Source organism: Mus caroli, unplaced genomic scaffold, assembly GCF_978045245.1.
Source record: "Mus caroli unplaced genomic scaffold, Mus_caroli_1 scaffold_12, whole genome shotgun sequence".
In the NCBI taxonomy this organism is placed as follows: domain Eukaryota; kingdom Metazoa; phylum Chordata; class Mammalia; order Rodentia; family Muridae; genus Mus; species Mus caroli.
Window position 1 is genome coordinate 17,349,128 of NW_028227267.1, and position 21,237 is coordinate 17,370,364.

General features: G+C 49.6%; 1 protein-coding gene across 6 annotated transcripts in view; it reads right to left on the reverse strand.

Moving 5' to 3' along the window:
* Positions 1 to 21,237, reverse strand: part of LOC110309203 (disks large homolog 5) — a 120,925-nt gene that overhangs the window by 13,262 nt on the left and 86,426 nt on the right. For 3 of the 6 annotated variants that reach the window (XM_029469074.2, XM_085828426.1, XM_029469073.2), the window contains 17 exons: positions 21,058 to 21,220; positions 20,159 to 20,286; positions 19,313 to 19,488; positions 18,946 to 19,049; positions 15,189 to 15,281; positions 12,384 to 13,403; positions 11,566 to 11,689; positions 11,089 to 11,233; positions 10,346 to 10,458; positions 9,685 to 9,774; positions 9,314 to 9,464; positions 5,612 to 5,774; positions 5,368 to 5,501; positions 4,620 to 4,769; positions 3,486 to 3,669; positions 2,311 to 2,459; positions 1,362 to 1,532 (listed from right to left, as the gene is read on the reverse strand). In XM_029469074.2, the coding sequence (XP_029324934.1) occupies positions 1,362 to 1,532; positions 2,311 to 2,459; positions 3,486 to 3,669; positions 4,620 to 4,769; positions 5,368 to 5,501; positions 5,612 to 5,774; positions 9,314 to 9,464; positions 9,685 to 9,774; positions 10,346 to 10,458; positions 11,089 to 11,233; positions 11,566 to 11,689; positions 12,384 to 13,403; positions 15,189 to 15,281; positions 18,946 to 19,049; positions 19,313 to 19,488; positions 20,159 to 20,286; positions 21,058 to 21,220 (3,258 nt within the window). The remainder of the gene's footprint in view (positions 1 to 1,361; positions 1,533 to 2,310; positions 2,460 to 3,485; positions 3,670 to 4,619; positions 4,770 to 5,367; positions 5,502 to 5,611; positions 5,775 to 9,313; positions 9,465 to 9,684; positions 9,775 to 10,345; positions 10,459 to 11,088; positions 11,234 to 11,565; positions 11,690 to 12,383; positions 13,404 to 15,188; positions 15,282 to 18,945; positions 19,050 to 19,312; positions 19,489 to 20,158; positions 20,287 to 21,057; positions 21,221 to 21,237) is intronic. The other 3 variants (XM_085828425.1, XM_085828424.1, XM_021181701.2) reach the window with 3 other exon arrangements.

Consider the following 21,237-nt stretch of genomic DNA (forward strand, 5'->3'; position numbering starts at 1 on the left):
AAGGGACACCTACAGATTCTAAGTGCAGATGAATGGCTTAGGGCTGGGGCAGAAGCAGTAGTGTGCTGTGATTTAGATTTGGGTCCACATGCTGCAGGAGACTCGATCCCCAGAGTAGCAGTACTGAGCTGGAGTACCGAGGTTTCTCTAAGAGACTGTGTAATGGAGATTGATTGGGTCTCTACCCTCAGAAAGGATCAGTTATGTCCTCCAATAGTACACTGTTAAAGAAAGAGCTACCCTGGCTTTGTAGTAGTGATTGTTGCAGTGGTTTAAATAAGACCGGCCCCCAGAGACTCATAGATTTGAATGCTTGGTCATCAGGGAGTGGTAGGAGGTGTGGCTTTGTTGGTTTCAAAAGCCAAAGCTAGTCTCAGAGTCTCTCTCTCCTTTATAGAACTCTCAGCTACTTCTCCAGCACCATTGTCTTACCACAACCACAACAACGGACTAAACCTCTAAAACTGTAAGCCAGCCCCAATTCAATGCTTGCTTTTATAAGACTTGATGTGGTCATGGTGCTTCTTCACAGCAATAGAACACTAAGACACTTCCTGTTTTGCTATAGGAGCTCTTCCTTCCTTTTGCTCCCCTACCATATTGTGACGTGGCCTAAAGGGCTTCACCAGATGCTGAACAGATGAGGCCACCTGACTTCATGCTCTCAGCCTCCAGGACCAAAACAAACCTCTTTTTCTTGTGAATTTCTCAGCCTCAAATATTTTGTTACAGCAATCAAAAACAGTCACAGGGTAACACAGCATAATAGTTAATTGGGTTTCTTTCAGAGGTAATGAACATGCTTTAAGATTAATTCTGGACTAACTGGAATTGTGATCTAGTGCTTGCCTAGCATGTTCAAGGTACCACATAAACTGAGTGTAGTGGTACAATGCCTATGGTTTGAACACTCACGAGATGGAGGCAGGAGAATCAGCCCAAGGTCACCTTGTCTACATAGCAAGTCTTACGTCAACCTGAGGATACATGAGACCCTATCCAAACGCACGTGCGTGCGTGCATGCATGCGTGCGTGCCTGCCTGCCTATAAGTAAATCAAATAACGGTGGAGATGATTGCACGTATCTTGTGAACATACAGGCCCCTGTATCAGTCACTTGGATGGACTCATCTGCTATAAGAATTATAGCTTCATGGCTGTTTAGAAGAAGAGATTATGCATCCTGATTCGCCGTGGCGCCTCTGTAAACTGCCTACTTCGAAGAGCAGCTTTCTGGGCCACATGTGCTGCAGCTGCAGCTCCCAAGGAATCAGTTTCCCAGCAGCTCAGGCGAGTGTCACCCTGTGAGGCAGGTCCCACTCCACACTGTGGTCCCCGCCTAGAGATGGAGAAGACTTACACGTATTTGCTGGGAATCTGCCCACGCTGGATCTTCTGGGCATTCTCATCCAGCTGCCAGGCCATCCAGGACCCAAACACGCCCTGGGGCAACGTATCATCCACGTACAGGATGTCATCTTTCTTAAAACTCAGTTCAGGCTCCACCTCTGCCAGACGGTCATATAGGGCCCTGGACAATTGAACAGAGGACACAGGTTGAAGACGCCATACCACACTCTTGCCTTTTGAGGCAGCTGTCTCTGTTGTCTCCAGATATCAGGAAGAAAGGATTTGGGGGCATCCCGAAGGGGCCCCTCACATACATACAGAGCAGGATAGAGTTATCCTCTTTCCTTTCCTGATGCTAAGAGCTCATCCCCACTGGGGAAAGACTTCTTCTAAGATGTCTTTTCAAACAGACATTTTCTATCTGCCTGTTTCTGAAGTTGAAGTCACTGCTTCCTGCAAACTGTTCCCTCCCTAGGATGGAAAACATGTCACTTCCCACCTGCAGAGCGAGAAGAGTATCACTCATGCAAGTTTTTATGGACTCCATGGTCTCAGGTTGTGGGGGACATGACAGGAGTCTGATACCATCCCACATCATGACACCCACATGACTTACAGGCACCATGGGCACCTGGGATCTATGCATACTGCAGAGGGATCTGAGAGACTCAGGGGAGATTGCAGGAGGAACACAACCCACAAGGTAAGAGGCTTCAGGTCTCAAAATCCCTGTATTCTTAATCCCTCCCCACCAAAAAGAAGAAGGGGGGGGGGGAGGAAGAGAAGGAGGAGGAGGAGGAGGAGGAGGAGGAGGAGGAGGAGGAAGCATCTCATATAGATAAAAGCAATGCTAATGATGGCCTGAGCCTGGGCCTTGGGGACAAGCGATCTAGGGCATCCAGTCACCCTATGAACTTTCCACAGAGAGCCCCTCCCTTGGCCCTAACCCATGCTGGCACCTGATGTAGAAGCTGTCTCCCGGCAGGCCCTTGACCCTGGTGAACTCCTCATGACGGTACTGCACCTTCAGGCGAAGGCTACCCTTAGGCTTCAGCATCTCCACATAGACGTCCTCCACTGTCCTGCCGCGCATGTCCAGGCTGCCATACTGACCAGGGACAGGGAACCAGGGTCAGACAGACAGTGGCAGGGATCGCTTGGGTTCTCAGAAGGTTGCAGAACGGTGCCTGGTCTGAGACTCTGCCTGCTTCCCTGCCACGGGCCTCCCCAGTGCCCCTGCCCTATATGACTTCATGGCTACTAGAGCCAATGGAATCACCTAGCAGTGGTGACCTTTACTTCCTGCTTAAGAAACTGTATCTGTGGCACTGTGCTGGACATTTTTATGTAAAGATGACATAAGCTGGAGTCATCTGAAGGGAGGGAGCACCGACTGGGGAAATAACTCCATAGGATTGGGATGTAGGCAAACCTATAGAGCATTTTCTTACTCAGTGATTGATGTGGAAAGGTACAGCCCACTGTGCACTGTGGGTGAGGCCACCCCTGGGCTGCTGGACTTGGGCTCTATAAGAAAGCAGGCTGTGCAGGCCACAGAGAACAAGCCAGTAGGCAGCACTCCTCCATAGTCTCTGCTTCAGCTCCTACCTCCAGGTTGCTGTCCTGTTTGAGTTCTGCCCTGACTCCCCTCAGTGATGGACTGTGACCTGGAAGGGGAAGCTGAAATAAATCCTTTCCTCCCAACGTTGCTTTGGCCATGGTGTTTCATCACAGCAAATATATGTATGTATGTATGTATGTATGTATGTATGTATATATATGTATATTAACTCTAACTAAGACAGCCACCTATAGGCCATCTCCCCCAGGGGATGGGAGACCCTGAGAGTGAGAAAGAGCCAAACCAGTCACCTCAGAGACATATGGCTCATGAGACTGGCACTTCCTATGGCTGTCCCCGATCAGAGCCAAAGCTGAGCCCTTGGGGTGCCTTGGTGGCTCACCTCACTGCCTAGGGAGGGCTTGGTAGCACCCATCGTTTAGAACACGAATAACCTCCCTTGACAAGTTGCTGGGTAAAGGGGAATTCCATATTCCATATCCTGTGTCATGTGAAAGGACACAAGCTGACAACACATGAGCATGGCCTGGCACACACAGTGGAAGAACTTACCTCAAGGATGAGGTCTCCTGGGACGAGGCCATCAGGACCCTTGGCAGGACTGTCATCTTCCACTTCAGCCACAAACACTCCGTGCAGGTTCCCACCACACAAGTGCACCCCCAGATCCAGCTGGGATTTCTTGATGAAAACAATGCGGGGGTCAGGGGTCTTCTTGTTGGTATCTCCCACGCTCCTTTTGGGAAGAAAAATGAAGTCCTTAATGCATACAAGGAGAGGGGCAGACTGAGGGAAGAAAGTCACGGCCAATGCCCTGCCTGCTTGCTTCGCAGGTCTGGGCTTCCTGAGAGCCAAAGGGTGAGTTGGTCACAGGCTCTCTTCTGTTGAGTCGCTACAGGATCGGAGGCTGAGGGTAGCAATGTGAGAGACAAAAGGAAGAGGGCAACAAACCATTCAGAGAGAAGACAAGAAAGCCAGTAGGGGACAGAGCACCATGCTTCTGGCCCAGCTGTCCCTCAGTGCCTTAGGAGACATGCCTTCCTGGACTGAGCTTGCCTGCCTTGGCCCCCCTGTTTACAGTCAGCTCACTCGGTGACACACCTGAGCAGTTTCTACAACAACTCAAGCAGGGTTCTCACCCTCAGGAACTGAAGAGATACAGGTGAGTCTGGGAACACAGTGAGGAAGCCAGATACCCATGGACACCCTGAATAGGATATAAAAGTAGAGCCCAGCCCTGGTGACAATCTGCCTAAAATGAAGTTCCAGTAGGAGTGTCCCCAGGCAGAGCTGCCTCAATCTGCATGACACTGGGTTAACACATGCTCCCATAAAAATCCTCTCCTCCTGATACCATTCTGTTCCCTTGCTTATCCAAGAGACCCAGCTGCTCACAGGAAATGTCCATACCCAGCTGACAACTCTGGCAGCCACAGAACTCATCTCACAGCTCACCACCCTCACCAGGGCCTGGCCATACACCAACAGTGCCCCTGCTGGCCAGAGCCCTAGGGCATTCCTGGATGATAAAGGTGGGATGTCTGGAAACAGAATGGAAGAAGGAAAGACAGACAGAAGAGGGAGAGAAGGGGAAGGAGGAAGGGAGGAAGGGAAAGGACAGGCCTGGTGTGGCTCTGTCTTACTAGAGCTGGAGGTCAAACAGACACTCAGCGTGCCTATGCTGACCTGGTGCTGGAGGCACTATGCTTGGCTGGGGGAGTGCCAGGACCTTCATCCTGTTCCATCAGCGGGTCGATGACAGAGGGGTGTTCTGGGGTCGCAGCACTGCTGCCCTGGAAAGTAGAGTGAGGGGTAGCAGCTGGGTCCAGGTGAGAGCTGGGGGTGAAAAACAGGAATGTGATATACACACGCAGCCAGAGCCACCCTTCCTGTACTGGCAACAGGCCTAGACTGTGACTAGGAAATCTGGCTTCACGCACTGAGTCCTGGAAAGACAGACACAGAGTCTGAACTTTACCACAGGCCCCACAGGCTCGGCCTGACTCCAATGAGGGACCCTCTCCAAAGGGATCCAATCTGGAGGACACGCAAAGCCACTTTCTCTTCTCGTCTGCTTTTATTCTCTGCCAATCCATGCATGGTGGCTCTGCATTAGGACAACCTCCTGTCACCTACCCTGGGACCCACAGTTTAGGGGCAGGTACAGGCAGGTGTCCAGTGTTTCTTCACACATAGAGTCAACCAGGAGTTCAGCTTTTGGTTACCACAGCTACCCCTGCCCCCAGACCTCAGCTGTTGATACTCTAATGTTTCAGGACCCTGTCTCTGGATACCTCTTGATCCAAATTCGAGGTGAATCATCTTCCCTTACTAGAAGAATCTCAAAAACTTGGAACTGGCATCAGGTAAGTAATCACCCATTGTACCCATGTCTCCACCCCCAGCCTGGACCACAGCCCCCTGGGAAGCTGACCTGGAGCGGGAGTGGCTGTTGAGCTGGTGAATGTGTGGGTTGTACTGGGCCAGGATGGTGATAGTGTCACACTGCTGTCCGATGATGAGCCGGGCCTGCTGCTCGGTGGCACTCCTCAGGTTTATGCCATTGAACTAGGAAGATGCCCAGGGTAGAATCAATGATTGAGGCAGTAAACATGGGTGTGGGAACATTGCTTTGTAGGGAGAAAGGAAGGAAGGAAGGAAGGAGCACACCCTCTTACCTCAAGTAACTGGTCCCCATACTCAAGGCCAGCTTGATGAGCGATGCTCCCCATGGTCACCTTGGAGACATAGATACCACCCTTTTCTCCACTCACGATGGAGATGCCCAGAGGCTCTGAACCCTTCTGCACCTTCACGTGGCGTGGCTCTTCCACAAAAGGCCTAGGGAAAAGAACCAAAGGCTTCAGTGACTCAGACCTAACGCAGTAGAGCGGGGAGGCCGAGATGCAGCATGCAGTCCGCAGCGTGGAGGATGGCTTGGAGTTCAGGTGTTCTGATAATGATAGAAAATGGCAAAGCAGCTTTCCTGAAACTGCATGCAATACAAACACAGCACATCAAAACAAACAGAAAAGACAGAGAATGGTTCATGTGAACTATAACACACATACACACACACACACACACACACACAGATACACACATATTTTTAGTTGATGAAAAGATCCTGTCAGGATATGCACTGTGCATATCCCATGGAGGAGGTTTTGAAGACACCCACTGGGGAAACATAATGGCTCTGCAGTTACAATCTCTCCCCCCAAAATGATAGGAAGAGTCAGCTCTTATACTTATGGGTCCCTAGGATGAAAATGAAGCCACTTTAAGCCATGAGAAGACGGCTAAGGGACACTGGAGCAAGGATGCATCCATGCATTTACTAGCCGGGGAGCCACCTCCCATATCCAAGGGCATGAAGGGGTGTGAGAACCTCATGTCAGGCCAACCTCAGACTCCTCAGCGAGGAGGACCTGGGTCTAACGGCCACGGGCAGCCTCAGAAGGATTCTGTGGTGGAAGAGACACATTGATTGGTAAAGGTTAGGACAGAAGGGGTGCTCTGGGCGGGACCACACACTTGAACAGACAGAAGACCCAGGATTCTGCCAAGCTCCCCCCTCGCTGCAGCTCCATCAAAGGCTGAGGAAGGGGGATTACCCTCTACACCCCATGGAAAGTTCCAGGTTGAAACGGGCCTGTCACTACCTCGAGCCAAACAGAACAAGCACAGAAAGCTCAGTCTGGGTGCCCACAGCTGTGTCTCGGAATAGCAGAGAGTAAAATACTTTTCTCCCCTAAGTTAAAAAAAAAAACATATTTTCTCTTTATATTTATTTGTGTGTAGGTGTGTACATGCACACATGTGCATGCCATGTGCATATACAGGGATAAGAGGACAATTTTTGTGATGGGGGAGGGGTCAGTTCTCGCCTTCTACCAGGTAGGTTCAGAGGATCAAACTCAGGTCGCCAGGCCTGGCAACAAATGCCTTTATCTGCTGAGCCATCTCACCGTCCCATGCTCCCATGAAATTCTTCTTACATTATACTGACACCCTGCCAGGTAGTTTTCCTTCCCAAGCCCGCCCTCCACTGGTCTTTCTTCGACCTTCTGGCTCTGCAGTCAGTTCTGCCATTGCTCATGTATTAGGGTGCCAGGTAGTTACAAGGACCCTAAACAGACAACCATCTAAAGACCATCCTCAGAGCCCAGCCTAAAAAGCTGGAGCAGTAGACTCACGCCAAGGAGGAAGCAGGGCTAGTTTCCATGAAAAGTTCATCCTCATCCAATGACTACAGTTCCCTCTGTCCACATTAACATAGTGTGTTTAGCTTGTAAAAGTGTGGTGCTGTATGCCTTTAGTCCCAGCACTTGAGGTTGAGGGCAGACTGGTGTACAGAGTGAGTTCCAAGACAGCCAGGGCTACACAGAGAAACCCTGTCTTTAAAAAAAAACAAAAAACAAAAATGTGGGTGACCAAATCTAATAATGTCACAATAAAGCTAAGATGCTGGGGCTGGAGAGATTACCTTCACTCTTAATAATGTGTATTGCTCTTTCAGGACCTGATTCAGTGGTCAGCAGTCATGTTGGGCCATTCACAACCACCAGTAACTCCAATGTCACAGGATCTGATACCCTCTTCTGACCTCCAAGGGAACACCTGCACTCATGTACACATACCTCAACACACACACACACACACAGACACAGACACAGACGTAGACACACAGACATATACAGAGACAAACTCACAGACACACACACATAGCCAGACACAGACAGACAGACAGATAGACACACACAGAGACATAGACACAGACACATAGACATATACATAGACAAACTCACAGACACACACATGGATACATACACACACATAGGCAGACACAGACAGAAAGACAGACAGACAGACAGACAGACACACACATCCAAGAAACTTCCAAATGACCCTATGAATCAGGGTTTCCTGACATGAAAAGACAGAGAAACTGGGTAGGAGAAACTCCTAGTGACCTATTATGCATGTTTATGTCAGTGGGTTTGTTTTTATTCAAGTATGCCAGTGTGGTAGTTTAAATCTATTGTTTGGCCCATGGGACATAGCACTATTAGGAGGTGTGGCTTGTTGGTATAAGTGTATGTCACTGTGCAGGCCGGCTTTGAGGTTTCCTAGTGCTCAAGTTCTGCCCAGTTGTGGAACAGAGTCTCCTCCTGGCTGCCTTTGGATCAAGGTATAGAATTCTCAGTTCCTCCAGCACCCCACCATGATGATGATGGTCTAAACCTCCGAAACCGTAAGCCAGCCCCAATTAAATGCTTGCTTTTATATTTATAAGAGTTGTCTTGGTCATGGTGTCTCTTCACAAGAATGAAACCCTAACTAAGCTGTTTTATCTATGCATGGGCAGATTTTGACAGAGGCCTCACAAAGACTGTGAGCAATGGCATCTGAAGGGAGAGCTGCGGCTGTCTACTTCTTCCATCTTCCCATCACTCATCTCTGACTTTACTGGGAGCCCTGGCAGGGTAGGAATCACTCACACTACCTGGCTTTCTCCCAAACCAGGGTGCTGATGATGGGTGCATCACACATGTGACAAGGCCCTTTATACTTCTGAAGACACACATTTGGAAAAGCCAGAGCTCGAGCTAAGCAAATCCCTCTACATTCTCATGTGTGCCTGTCACAAAGGACCCTGAACACTGACTGCCCTAGGTCCTGATGCCTTGGGACAGGGCCCAGGGGTTCCATACACCTGTTCCCCTGGGCTCTTGGGGTAATACTTTTCTCACAAGTTGAGATTTTCAAATCAAGTATGACCTGCTTTATTTATTTATATAATTTTTTCTTGTTTTTTTGTTTGTTTGTTTGTTTGCGACAGGGTCTTACTATGTAGTAAGACAGACTTTTACTTGGCTATCTTGCAATTCACAGAGATCAACTTCCCTGTGCACATTTCATTTCTCCAAAAAAAGTAAAATAAAATAAACTTTGGGGCAGGGCAAAAGAACCAAAGATACAGCAAACTACACGTGGGGGCCAAAGACCAAGAGATAAGAATGAGCCCCGTTCAGTGCAGTCACTGTTTGCATCCACACAGCTCCAGCCCACTGCTGTGAAACAGACTTAATTGTAGGACCGCTCATGCAACTGAGACTCTTGAGCGGGCGGCACTGTAAACGGGCCTGGCAAGCAGCTAAGCAGCAAGGCCTTCCAGATTGCTGTCGCCACCAGACCATCTCCAGCATCTTGCTTAGTCACTGCTTTGGGGAAAGAGACCACCTTGCTCTGTTCCTGCTGGGTCTCCAGCACCCACTGTTTCTACAGTAGGCCTCAGACACTCTGGACTACCCCATCACCAGAGCAGAAATGGAGTGCCCCGGGATACCCCAGGCACAGATGTCCATTACACTCACCTGTCCTTCCTCCGCTCCCCATGGGAAGAGGGGTTGACCGCAATCCTGGGTAAAGTGGAGGCTGTGGTCTGAGGCTGGCTGCAGGAGGACAGGGTGTCGATGTTCAGCGGGGACCGGGGAGGAGTGCTACATTCAGAATGTGAGAGTGAGCCTGCCAAGAGAGAAGGGGTGCACGTGACTGGCTCTGCCATCTAGACACAAGCTGTGTGGGTCTCATCCTGTGACCGGGGCTCTGATGAAGGTCTCCACATTGCCTACTGTCCCCACAGCAACAGGTGAGGGCTAGGCTCAGTCATCTTTCAGTAGCCCACAGAAATGACTAGAAGGAGACCCAGGGGCAGCAGGCACAGGAGGGAATGCCCAGTTCTTACCTCTGTCAGAGCCCATGACAGACCGGGGATATCTTGGTGTTAATGGGATCTTAATCCGCTCAGCCTTGAACTGCAGGTTACTGGAAGAGCCTGTTGTTCCAGGAGGAGACACAGTGTCAAGCCTCGGGACTAAACCACAGCCCTAGATCCTCACCTCCACTCAGCAGTAAGCACAATGAATGACACACAGGGGCTGTTGAATATCCCGGAGGGAAATAATCCATGGAGGACTATAGAGAAGCAGATCCGGAATGTTCCAGAACAGGAGTACATGCCCCAAAATGCAACAGTCACCTAGCTGCTGCAGCAGATGTTCCATCTTCTCTCTGAATCCCTAAAGACCTCTCCCAGGATCTTGCTACCAGGCAACAGAACCCCGCCCCCTCTTCTGGGTTACATTTCCCCCAAGGATGTTTCCATATAGGACACCCAGAATGGCTAACTCAGGGTCAGGAAACAAGACTCCAAACAATAGGTCACCTGGAACAACCATGCAGCTATCATAGAGCCTGCAGGCAATGGCAGCGGCTCAGAAAACATTGATATGATAGACAGCTCACAGGATATCAGCCGTCCAGAGGAGGGAGTTGAGGGAACGGAGTCTCGTGGGCAGCCCACCCAGAGCCCTGGGTACTAAAACCCGAGCACCAGTGGTAGTTACCAAGGCGGGCACTGGAGGGCAGAGAGTTAGAACCCTGGGAGGCTCTCATCTCAGGGTAGTCACTGCAGGCCCTGTGGCTCAGGTCCAGGCTGAGGCGTCCCTGATGCTGGACACTGTGAGTGAATCAGAGAGATGAGGGGCCCTGTAGAAGGGCTAAGACTAGACATGACCACCAAGGAGAAACCCAGTAAACAGCCTGAACCTCCCTAAGGCAGAAGAGTAAGGTGTCCTTGCTGTTTGCCTAGGACAGCAGACTGACACCAGTCGCTTCTCACAGACAGCATCTATTCAGGACCCGTCAGCGGCAGAGGGACCACACAAGGGGCACTACGGGGTTGGATGGGCAGGGTGAACAAGACTCTGCCTTGAGTGGCCATGGTCTGGGGGAGGCTGGATGTGCACTGAGGGTCCTGGATAGTGGAAAGCTGCCTTTCAAGTTTACCACTATCTGATCTTGAAACCAGAACAACCATTGCGCATAGCAGGTGCTCATTTTAAAAAATCGCCAAACAAATGAATAGCTTGATCCTGAGCCCTTTCCCGCATTTTTCTTAATTTCGGGTTTCATTACTACCAGCGCAAGCTCATATGGCATCCTCTAAGCCCAGCTCTGCCTCCTCGCCTCCTTAGCCCTTCCCTAGCTAGCCAAGAGGCTTTTCTGTCCACAAGCCTCTGTGTGAATAGCTCTCCGACCAGGAGACTGGACAGCTGGCACTCGGGATCAGATGGGTGCCTTGACATACCTGGGAGACAAGCTCTGGGAGCCAGCATCACGGGGCACGGGTGGCGAGCCGCAGGGAAGCACCCTGTGGCTGCGCACAGTATAAATGGGGTTCCTCAGAATGGAGCCCACAGTGGTGCCGGGGGTCATACTCCGGGGAATGGTGCCTAGAAATGAGCTGGGTCAGAACAGTAGCTCCAGAAAACCCTGACAGCACCCTCCCACAAACACCAAACAGTCGCAGTCTTTAAGAAAAAGGATTCTAGGTAGAGACTTTTAGCCACTGAATTTGCCATATGGCTTTGACCACTGGCCTTTCCCCAACCAATAGAGAAGACTGACCCTCACAATGAGCCAAGAATATATCTAACAGAGCCGGGACCTAAAACAACCACGATTATGGGCTGAACATATGTGACAATATCCCCTCTTCAGAAAGGCTGGCCCTCCCTGTGATCCCAGAACAACCCTGCTCCCAGTCCCTGTCCCAGAAGCTTACCCACAGATGGCCGGTTGGGGTAGAGTAGGGGGTTGCCGTGCCGGCTAGCATGCCCTGGTGAGTACGGGGACCATTCCTGACCCTCTGGGGAGAGCTCTCCGCTGGCTGGGACACACTCCTGCTCCTGCAGAATCAACGGCAAGAGTGTCTGCTGGTACCTAGACTTCTGCCCATGCACCAGTTCCTCCCACTCAGGCTAAGGAGTGACCAGTGGGAGGAGACACTGCCCATTCACACTGCCCAACACCCGCGCAGACAAAGGGTTTCCCCTCCAGACCCCATCAGAAGACAAACATAGGGAAAGAATATGTCTTTCAAATAATGAGATTGAGGGATGGCGGTGGGAAGGCGTGTCAGAGCCTGGCTGTGCACTGAGGGATGTTGGGTGGGAAGGCATGTCAGAGCCTGGCTGTGCAGTGAGCAGCGTGCACTGTGGCACCATGCCCTAGGAGTTCCAGCTCAAAGCGGTTTCCCCTTCTGGAAATGAGCACACACAGCTCCTCTGCCCAGCTACCAGCTTCTCATGGACGGACCACTCATCTCCACACATGTTCTAGGGCAGATCTGTCACTTTAAAGCTCAAAAACTTCTTTAGAAAGCAAACCAAACATTATGTTTAGGCAAGTGTTCTCTTAGTGCCATTTCCCACACATGTCCCATGACCTTTCCCATCTCCTAGAGGGGACTTGCTCACGGGTATCCACGAAGGCACATGCCAACAACAAAGGCGCTCGACAGCTCTGCACGAGCCTGGGAAGCTGTGGAGGCTACTTTGCAGGCCCCCATCTCAGCCGCTCCAACCCCAGCCCAACCTCTACCTCCAGGCACTGAGCAGGGATCGCCACTGGAGAGATCTTGGGCCGAAAACTCGGGGCAGACTTTGGCCGGCGCCGTTTCTGCCCCAGCTCGTCGACTTTCTGGGAGGTGAGGTCTTCATCACAAGGCTTCTTGGCGGGCAGGTAGGAGGTGTCTCCGTCCCCTTCAGAGTGGTAGCTGGAGGCGATGCGGACCCTGGCTTTCCGAGGAGGTGAAGCATGTGTGGGCTCGCTGGGGTCCATGCTGGGGGGTGGGGCACTGGGAGGGCTGGTGGAAGGTGAGCTGCCCACCAAAGTGGCTTCTGACTCAGAACTGGTCTCCAGCCTGTGTTGGAACTTGATAGAGTCACTTCTCCTGGGGGGCTTTGGGGGTGTCAGAGATCCTACCCTCTTTGAGGGCTGGGGGGAATGAGTAGGCCCAGGGCCTGGAAGCAGGTAGTCTATTTTGGGGGGTGTCTGTGGGCGCTTGAAAGTATTTGGGTCAAAGATGGACTTCCTTTGTTTGGGTTTCTTATACACAGAGAGTTTCTCAGGCCCTGATGTGGAGCCAAGCACCGCCTTGGGCCAGGTCCCACCACTATTGGAGCCCTCTGGATCTATCTTGTCCAGGGGAACCTCTACTGCCCCACAGGGGCCCACCTCAGTCTCAAAAGACAGCAGTGGCCGCTGGCTCCGCACATCCACCAGCCCATAGCCACATTCTGCAGAGGTATCAGAGCGGAATGAGTTCAGACTACGCTCAGAGGTGCTAGGACAGGCCTGAGGGGAGGCTGGAGAGGAGGATCCAGAGAAGGGCTTGTGGAGAAAAGAACTGCTGCCTCCAGAATGTCCCAGCTCCTTCCTGTCCTCCAGCCGATCAGTGTAGAAAATGTCTGTCTGCGTGGAATTATTGTGCTGTAACAAGTTCCGTTTGTTATGCGCCTGGACCTCTGGGCCATGGGCTCGGCAACTCAGCATCCTATCTGAGTCCTTGATATTTTCAAAGATGTTCTGGCCACTCCATGAGGAGCTCTGGGGAAACACCTGAAGAGCGAGAGGAGGTGAGATGCGACTGCTTTGCAACTGCGATCGGAAACCATCCCCAGAATGAAGCAATGGAAAAGAACAGTCACAGCTCCTCAGCAGAGACAGACAGACAGACACAGAACAAGCATACACAGATGGATGTACATACTAGTGTCTAACAGTGAAGTTTTCTAATGAGCCTGGCTATTCAAAACTCATAAGAGCAATAAAATCCTATTGGCTTTAAACACTTATCTGCAGCCAACATGCACACTGTGTAAGAATCATTAAGCATAAAGGTAAATTATTCATGGTAACCCAGGCAACAGAAAACTAACCAGGGCTAAGAGGAGAGCTCTCACATTACAAAAAGATACAGAAACAACCATTTGTAAATTAGCAAGCCTATATGAAAAGGGGCCCAGCTATGTGGTGTTCTAGGAAAGGCAGAGGTCTGAAGACAGTAAAAGGATTGGTGGTTCTTAGGAGCCAGAGGAGAAGTGGAAATGGCCTAGCAGGACACAGGAGACTTTCAGGACAGTGAAACTACCTGTGGAGTACTTTAATGATAGCACATGTTAGTATACATGTGTCCAAACCAATGGTTCTCAACCTGTGGGATTTACCTTACAATCTATAACAGTAGCAAAACTACAGTAATGAAGATACAAAGTAGCAAAGAAAATAATTTCTTCACCACAACATGAGGACTGTATTAAAGGGTTGAGAAATAAGGAATGTTGAGAACCACTGGTGCAAACCCACAGAATATACAACATCAACAGTGAACCCCCACTAAGCTAGGCAGCAGTGAGGGCACATCATCCATACCAAATGTACCACGCAAATTCAAGATGTCAATACCAGGGAAACCTAGGCTGGAAGGCCTACATGAAGCAACATACAAGAACAGTCTACCAGCCCAGATGTTCTGTAGACCTACAACAGTCCCCAAACATCTATTAGTGTAAAAGAGGAACTTAGAAAACATCTCACAGTGAAATGGACAGACTCGTGTTTCTACATTTTTTTTGTTAATTTTAATATGCTATTTATTAATTCTTTGAGAATTTCTTTTTTTTTTATTACATCTTTTCCTCAATTACATTTCCAATGCTATCCCAAAAGTCCCCCATATCCTCCCCCCTACTTCCCTACCCACCCATTCCCATTTTTTTGGCCCTGGCGTTCCCCTGTACTGGGGCATATAAAGTTTGCATGTCCAATGGGCCTCTCTTTCCAGTGATGGCCGACTAGGCCATCTTTTGATACATATGCAGCTAGAGTCAAGAGCTCCGGGGTACTGGTTAGTTCATAATGTGTTTCTACATTTCTATTGTTAACCTTTTCAACTATGTAGGAAAGCTGATATAGAAATATGAATGCCTATACACCCACCCACCAGACTCAACAATTTTACCAGATAGCCTTTATCATCTTCATCGATGCTGACATAAAGAACACTGGAAAGGGACATATATTCTGGCATTTTCCTCAGCTGAGAACTTCTGAGTGAACCATCACAGATGGCCATTCTCCACTAAATTCCAAGGTCACTCACTGCCAAGCCTAATTATCTCTAGGACCAACAGACTGTCCAGTTCCGATTGAAATGTGCCCAGCTGTTCTTAACGGTATTGTTTTTTAACCTATATCCAGTCAGTTTTCCTACACCATGCATTTGGAAACCAATATATTCCCCCTCCCCCCCAGGTTTCTGGTACCCTTTAGAAACAGCTCAGGAGCATGAAGCTGAGGCTTCTTCTCACCCTCCCAACCTTGGCAGAAGTGCCCAGTGCCCACCTTCAGGAGGGAGAGGGTCAAGGAGTCTTGACAGCTGCGCAGCAGAGATTCACATTCATTTAGAGACTTATTGTCCAGTGCAATACCGTTGATCTAGGGCCAAAGAGAGAGCTGGTCAGGACTACTGATGGGGCAGCCTCAGTGATCCCAGGCTGCCAGGCCAGGGGCTAGGCCCACCTGCCAATCCTAGGACTCTTTATGTAAGGAGCCAAACTCAGGGATTAGTGAGGGAAAGCAAGACCCTCCCCAGCAGCACCTGGACCTAGGTAAGTATCTTCTGAAGCAAGCGGAACACAATCCTAACATCACACTGGATGGGATCAGAACACAGGGGACCCCAGGGAGACATCCTACTGTGTGCTACCAGTCCATTCTTTCATGTGTGAGTGGCCAAGATATACATCTACATCCCAGAGTTGGGTGGAGAGGCCTTTGTGACACACAAAGTACCACATGAAATGAAGCTCTGCCATTATCAAAGAGAATCAACTCCCTCTCCTAGAATCTGCCCTCATCTCTCACAGACACGATCAAACTTTCTCTAAAAAAAAAAAAAAAAGCACGTGCTATGGTGTATGCCTTGGTGCACCCAAGCCCTGGAGATACCTAGGAATGGAAAGACTAAATGTTGGGACCCACAACACTTGGAGGCTGTCATAGGGTGGTGTCAAGTGAATACAGCCTTGTTGGAGTCACACACTGTATGGTGTCATTCATAGGGTGACAGACTGTGTGTGCAGGAGGGGAACGATAAAGAGGGGACAGAAGGGGAACCTGTACGATAAAGAAATAGTTCTGTGTCTGAAGGGTTACTAAGGGCTTTCTGATTGAATCCGAGGTCGGCCCCAGAGAAAGGAATTCAAGCCTAAAGCTCATGGCTTTGGAGCCTGTTGTTTTGCTAAATGGTCATATTGTCCAACTACCACCTTCTAACTACTTATGTTTACATCTGTGGTTTTATGCTACTTTCAACCTTAGCTGGTGAAGCCTCTCTCTGCAGTGGACACTGGTTAACGGATTGACTCATAGCTGACCAACATGGAGAGAATGAGCAGTTGCTGAGTGATCAGCCCTAAACTGATCACCTATATCAACTACCCAAGTCTCAGAGAACACGGAAAAGAGGAGACAGAGAGAACTTAAAAGTGGAGGCTGGGGAGCAGTGCTGTGAAGTCCTGTCATCTGAGCAAGGCACGGTAGTTCTGGGAGGGAGCTGTCAGAGGAAGCAGGAGGGGTTCAAGATAGATCGTATACACATGTGAAACTGTCAGTGAATAAGGGAAAGATATTTTTAAAAGTCTCACACAATACAAAACCATGTCAAAATGCTCAACTGTGCCAAGGCAACATGTTATGACATCATAGCTCTAGTGTGTGACATCACAATGCTCCAACGTGCCAACAAAATACTAAATGGTACCCTTCACATCACTGTTTTTAAATAATTTTACTTTCTACTGTGTTTCTAGTGGTTCATAGTGTTGGCACTGCTCCACTGGAACATCACATTGCTTCAAAGTGGCATCACGATGGTCCATGACGCTGTCACAACACTGCATATGACATTACAGCTCCACCATGATATCAGAATGCTCTACTGTGTTTTCCCAGTATGCTAGCACAGTGCTACTCAACACTGCTCAGCTGTGCTATCATCATGTGTCATCACATCACAATGCTCAATTGTGCCAAGACATGTCATGTTTGTATGGCATCACAATGCTCCACTATGACATCACAGAGTTTCATTGTGCCCTCATACTGCTGCATATGATATCATTTCAAAAACAATTCCAAAACAAGAAAAGATAGAAGATTCTTCAGGAGTAACTCTCAAGGGTGCTCTCTGGTCTCCACAGGTTCTGGAAGACATGCGTACACACATCTGCACATACAAGTACCCATACAAAGACACACACTGCCACCTCCACACATAAAATATAAAAAGAAAATCTCTACAGAATGTGATTCTGTTGGGAAGGGCAATTAATGTGCATTCTCTCCAGTTTCAGGACCTTTCCATACGACCATGCTGTTTTTAAGCACTGGCTCTCCTCAAATCTGAGGAACCCTGGCAAGGATGTACAGTGATGAGTTCTCTCCATTAGGTTCTGGTGAGGCTGACAGGAGGAGTTACTGGTAGCCATTGACTACTGCTTATGGAGGCAAAGATGCCCACACTGAACTGACTGGCCAGTAACATAAGCTGACATCCCTGAGGCCCATGTAGGGGCTGAGGAGGTGCTCCACGTGGAAGCTTACCTAGCACACATGACAGTCTACACCCTCAGTTCCATCCCCAACACTGATCTTCTAATTATACCTTCTAAATTATATCAATTTAGAAGGTACCACAGGCCAGACAGTGGTGGTGCACGCCTTTAATCCCAGCACTTGAGAGGCAGAGAGGCAGGCAGATTTCTGAGTTCGAGGCCATCCTGGTCTACAGAGTGAGTTCCAAGACAGCCAGGTAACACAGAGAAACCCTGTCTCAAAAAACCAAAAAAAAAAAAAAAAAAAAAAAGGTCCCACAGGAGGATCCGAGGACACTAATCTCTCTAGGTCATAAGGTCAAAAAGAAAATGCAAGGTGAACCAAGGAGGACATCACCGTTCTACATGAGCTATAAAACAAAGCTATAAAATACAATAACATTGGAGATGGGCATTCGTGAAGCAGTGCTGGAAGTTAACCCAGTGAACTGTTAGCCACAGGAATCCACAGGTGGCTCCAGAACCAGAGGACATGCTGTCACTACAGTCTTGTACAGAACTGGAATTTTACAGTGCCACCAAAAGGCACACTGCGCTTCCCACATCAGCAGGTTGGTGTGAAGACTGACGTGTGCAAGCTCTGATGCTTAGCAGATGCTCGTGATTCTCATCTCGTGCTGAGATTAGGGCATCCAGGAGTGGCTGTACTACAGGGAAGGCTCACGGCGGGACCTGAGACAACAGCAGATGGTGATGATGGCTATGTCATGCAAGGAGGCAGTTTTATGTATGCATAACCAAGCAGCCCGGCCTTGTGAGGTGAGGTAGGTATCCTTAGTAAGGACAGACTGAGAAAGCACCGTGATGCAGAATGCATCTGTGTTTAAACACAGAGCTAGAGCCCTAGACGGCTACGTAGAGTCTTACTTGAGCACCCGAGGTCTGGGCTGGAGCACCTTCCATGTGGGGGCAAATCTCTAGGAGCAAATTCAAAACAGAAGGGGAAACACTACCTTTTGCTCTATGTGTGTTTTTTTAACCATGTGACTATTTTATAGCAAAGAGATTTTATGTTGGTAATTAAAAAATAAAGCTAGTAGAGTAGGCATACTGTTCAGTAAAAAAATATATTTACACCAGACACAATCACTCTGAGGCAGGAGGATTATTGGATTGCCTTATCTCCTCTCAAAACATACATACATACATACATACATACATACATACATACACACATGACTGAGAAACAAATCCCAGGTGTTCTCTGTTGGGAAAGTGTCCGTTATCGGCGTCCACACACTAAGGAACGCTTAAGAAAGGCGTGATTGCCTTCAGGGTGCAGCAGCAAAAGGAACGCTTCTCTTCTTCCTCCTAGACTGCTCTGTTCTTCCTAATGTTCTATAGCAGTCACTGCCACGGTGACTCAGCACTTTCCTTAGGGAAAAGGGATTATTTTTAATGTTCATACAGCGCACTACCCATGACCTCTTACTCAAGGCTCCCGGCCTGTGCAGCAGACGACTCGCTCTGTTCTGGAGACTTACCGCAACAATCCTGTCTCCCACGGCGAGGGACCCCTCTTTGGCAGCTGGGCTTCCAGGCACCACTGCAGCAGCATATACTCCATTCTCCAAACTGATGCCACTGTCTACAAGTCACAGGAGGGCACTGGATGACCTGGCCTGGTTGCCCCAGCCCGATTCTGCTGACTACATTTATCAAAGGGACTGAATCCCATTCTGTGCCATCCCACAGGGAGCATCACACCCCTCTCTGGTGAGTCAGGCACTGGAGACTCAGGCGACCTCCCAGAAGGACAGCACCATCAACATGCACCCCTGGGAACAAGGTGATCCCACAAACAGTCTCCTCCAACAGAGGGGATGTCTGCCTCACCTTGAGGCCTACTACCTTTCTGTCCACTGAGGCTGATGTGCAGAGGTGTGACGACCTTCCCACCCAGGGACTTCCTCCGCCTCACAACCATGTTGATGGCTCCCTCTCCGTTGAGGAGTGCCTTGATGGCCTGTTTCTTGTCCTTGTTGATGAGGTCCACATCGTTGATTCTCAGCAGCCAGTCGTTGACCCTGAGGAAGGACAAGGTCAGGCAAGTACCCACTCAGACCCTGGGACCAGTAGCTGCCTCTCACTACCATGCCCACTTCCGGGCTCATGTGTCAGCAAGCAGGTTCCCTGCATCCAAACTCAAGAGGGTTGCAGCCTCCAGAGTGCACGGTTATAAAACTCACGGATGCTGGTGTTAGACAGATGCTGACGTTAGACAACCTGGGCTTCAAATCCTGACTCTGCCACTTACTAGCTGTGGCACCTGGTGTTTTTGTGTCCTCATCTGTAAGGTGGGGCAAGATTTGCGCTTGCCTCTAATTATAAAGATTAATGATTAAAAGATGCAGTGTTCACACCAGGACTCGGCAGTAGTTAGGACAGCTTATCACTCTATCCTCTTCAGGCAGTGCCACTCCCTGCTCTCATCACATACCCTGAGCCCTGATCTCACAGAGAAGCAAAAACACAGCTCCTGCTACCTGGAGAAGAGCCATATTCAGGGGGCACCTGGCAGGCAGTCTCCTTTAAGACCATCCAGCTGAGCTTGGATCTTCAGACAGCTCTGTGAGTCCTCTCATACTAGGACATGTCACTTTGCTGCCAGCTGTCCTCCTCGGAGTGCTCTACATTGGATAGCAGCGCCCCACCCCCACCCCCGCCCTGCAAGGGCTGGATCTGCTCAGCTCTTACCTTAAGCGACCATCAGCAATGCTTCCTTTATCCACTTTAGTAACAAATATGCCGCAATCCCCTGGGAAACAAGGCTCATTCACACCTTCTGCCATGTCAAACCCAAGTGCTTTCAAGTCAATATCCTCCTGTCAAAACAGCACCAGCAGATCTTTACCAAACAAAGAGAAGAAAGACCCTAAACCTCAAGCGAGGCACTTAATCGAATGAACAGCTGTACCTGCCCGTTCCAGCCACTGCAGATATCCCTGTGAGTGTCGCCCCTGGTCTTTCACTGGGGACTCTGCCTTCCATGGGATTTGTCAGCACCACCATGAGATACAGCAGTAGCCCAGCTTGGATAGTATGCTGGCTAGTCTTACGTCAATTCGACATAGGACAGAGTCATTTGGGAGATGGACACCTCACTTGAGAAAATGCTTCCATAAGGTCAGACCACAGGCAAGCCTATGGGGCATTTTCGTAATTAGTGATTGATGAGGGAGGGTCCAACCCATTTTGGGTGTGGTCATGACTGGGCAGTAGTCCTAGGTTCTATAAGAAGGCAGGCTGAGCAAGCTATGGATAGTAAGCCAATAAGTAGCACCCCGCCATGGCCTCGGCATCAGCTCCTATCTCCAGGTTCCTGCCCTGTTTGGGTTCCTATTCTGACTTCCTTTGATGATGAACAAAGATATGGAAGCAGAAGCCAAATAAACCCTTTCTTCCCCACGTTGCTTTGGCCATGGTGACTCATCTCAACAACAGCAACCCCAACTGGGATGAGTGACTACAAGGAAGAGATGCTTTCTACCTGGGGGAGGTAGCCATGAAGCAAGAGTGAACAGGGACATCCTCTACTGCCCCAAAGTCCTCACACCCAAGAGAGAGGACAAGCACGCCCACCCAGGGCAGCTCACCGTCTCTCTCTCAAATTCCACAACTTCTGTCTCCCACTCCATGGAATCCGTGTCAATGGCTGAGTCGTGTGAACTGTGGGCCATCAGCTGCCGGAACCGGGCCTCCTTCTCCAGCTGGCATTCCATCTGCTCCCTGTGAACACAAGAGCTGTGGAAGTGGCCCCTTTTTAAAAAAAAAAA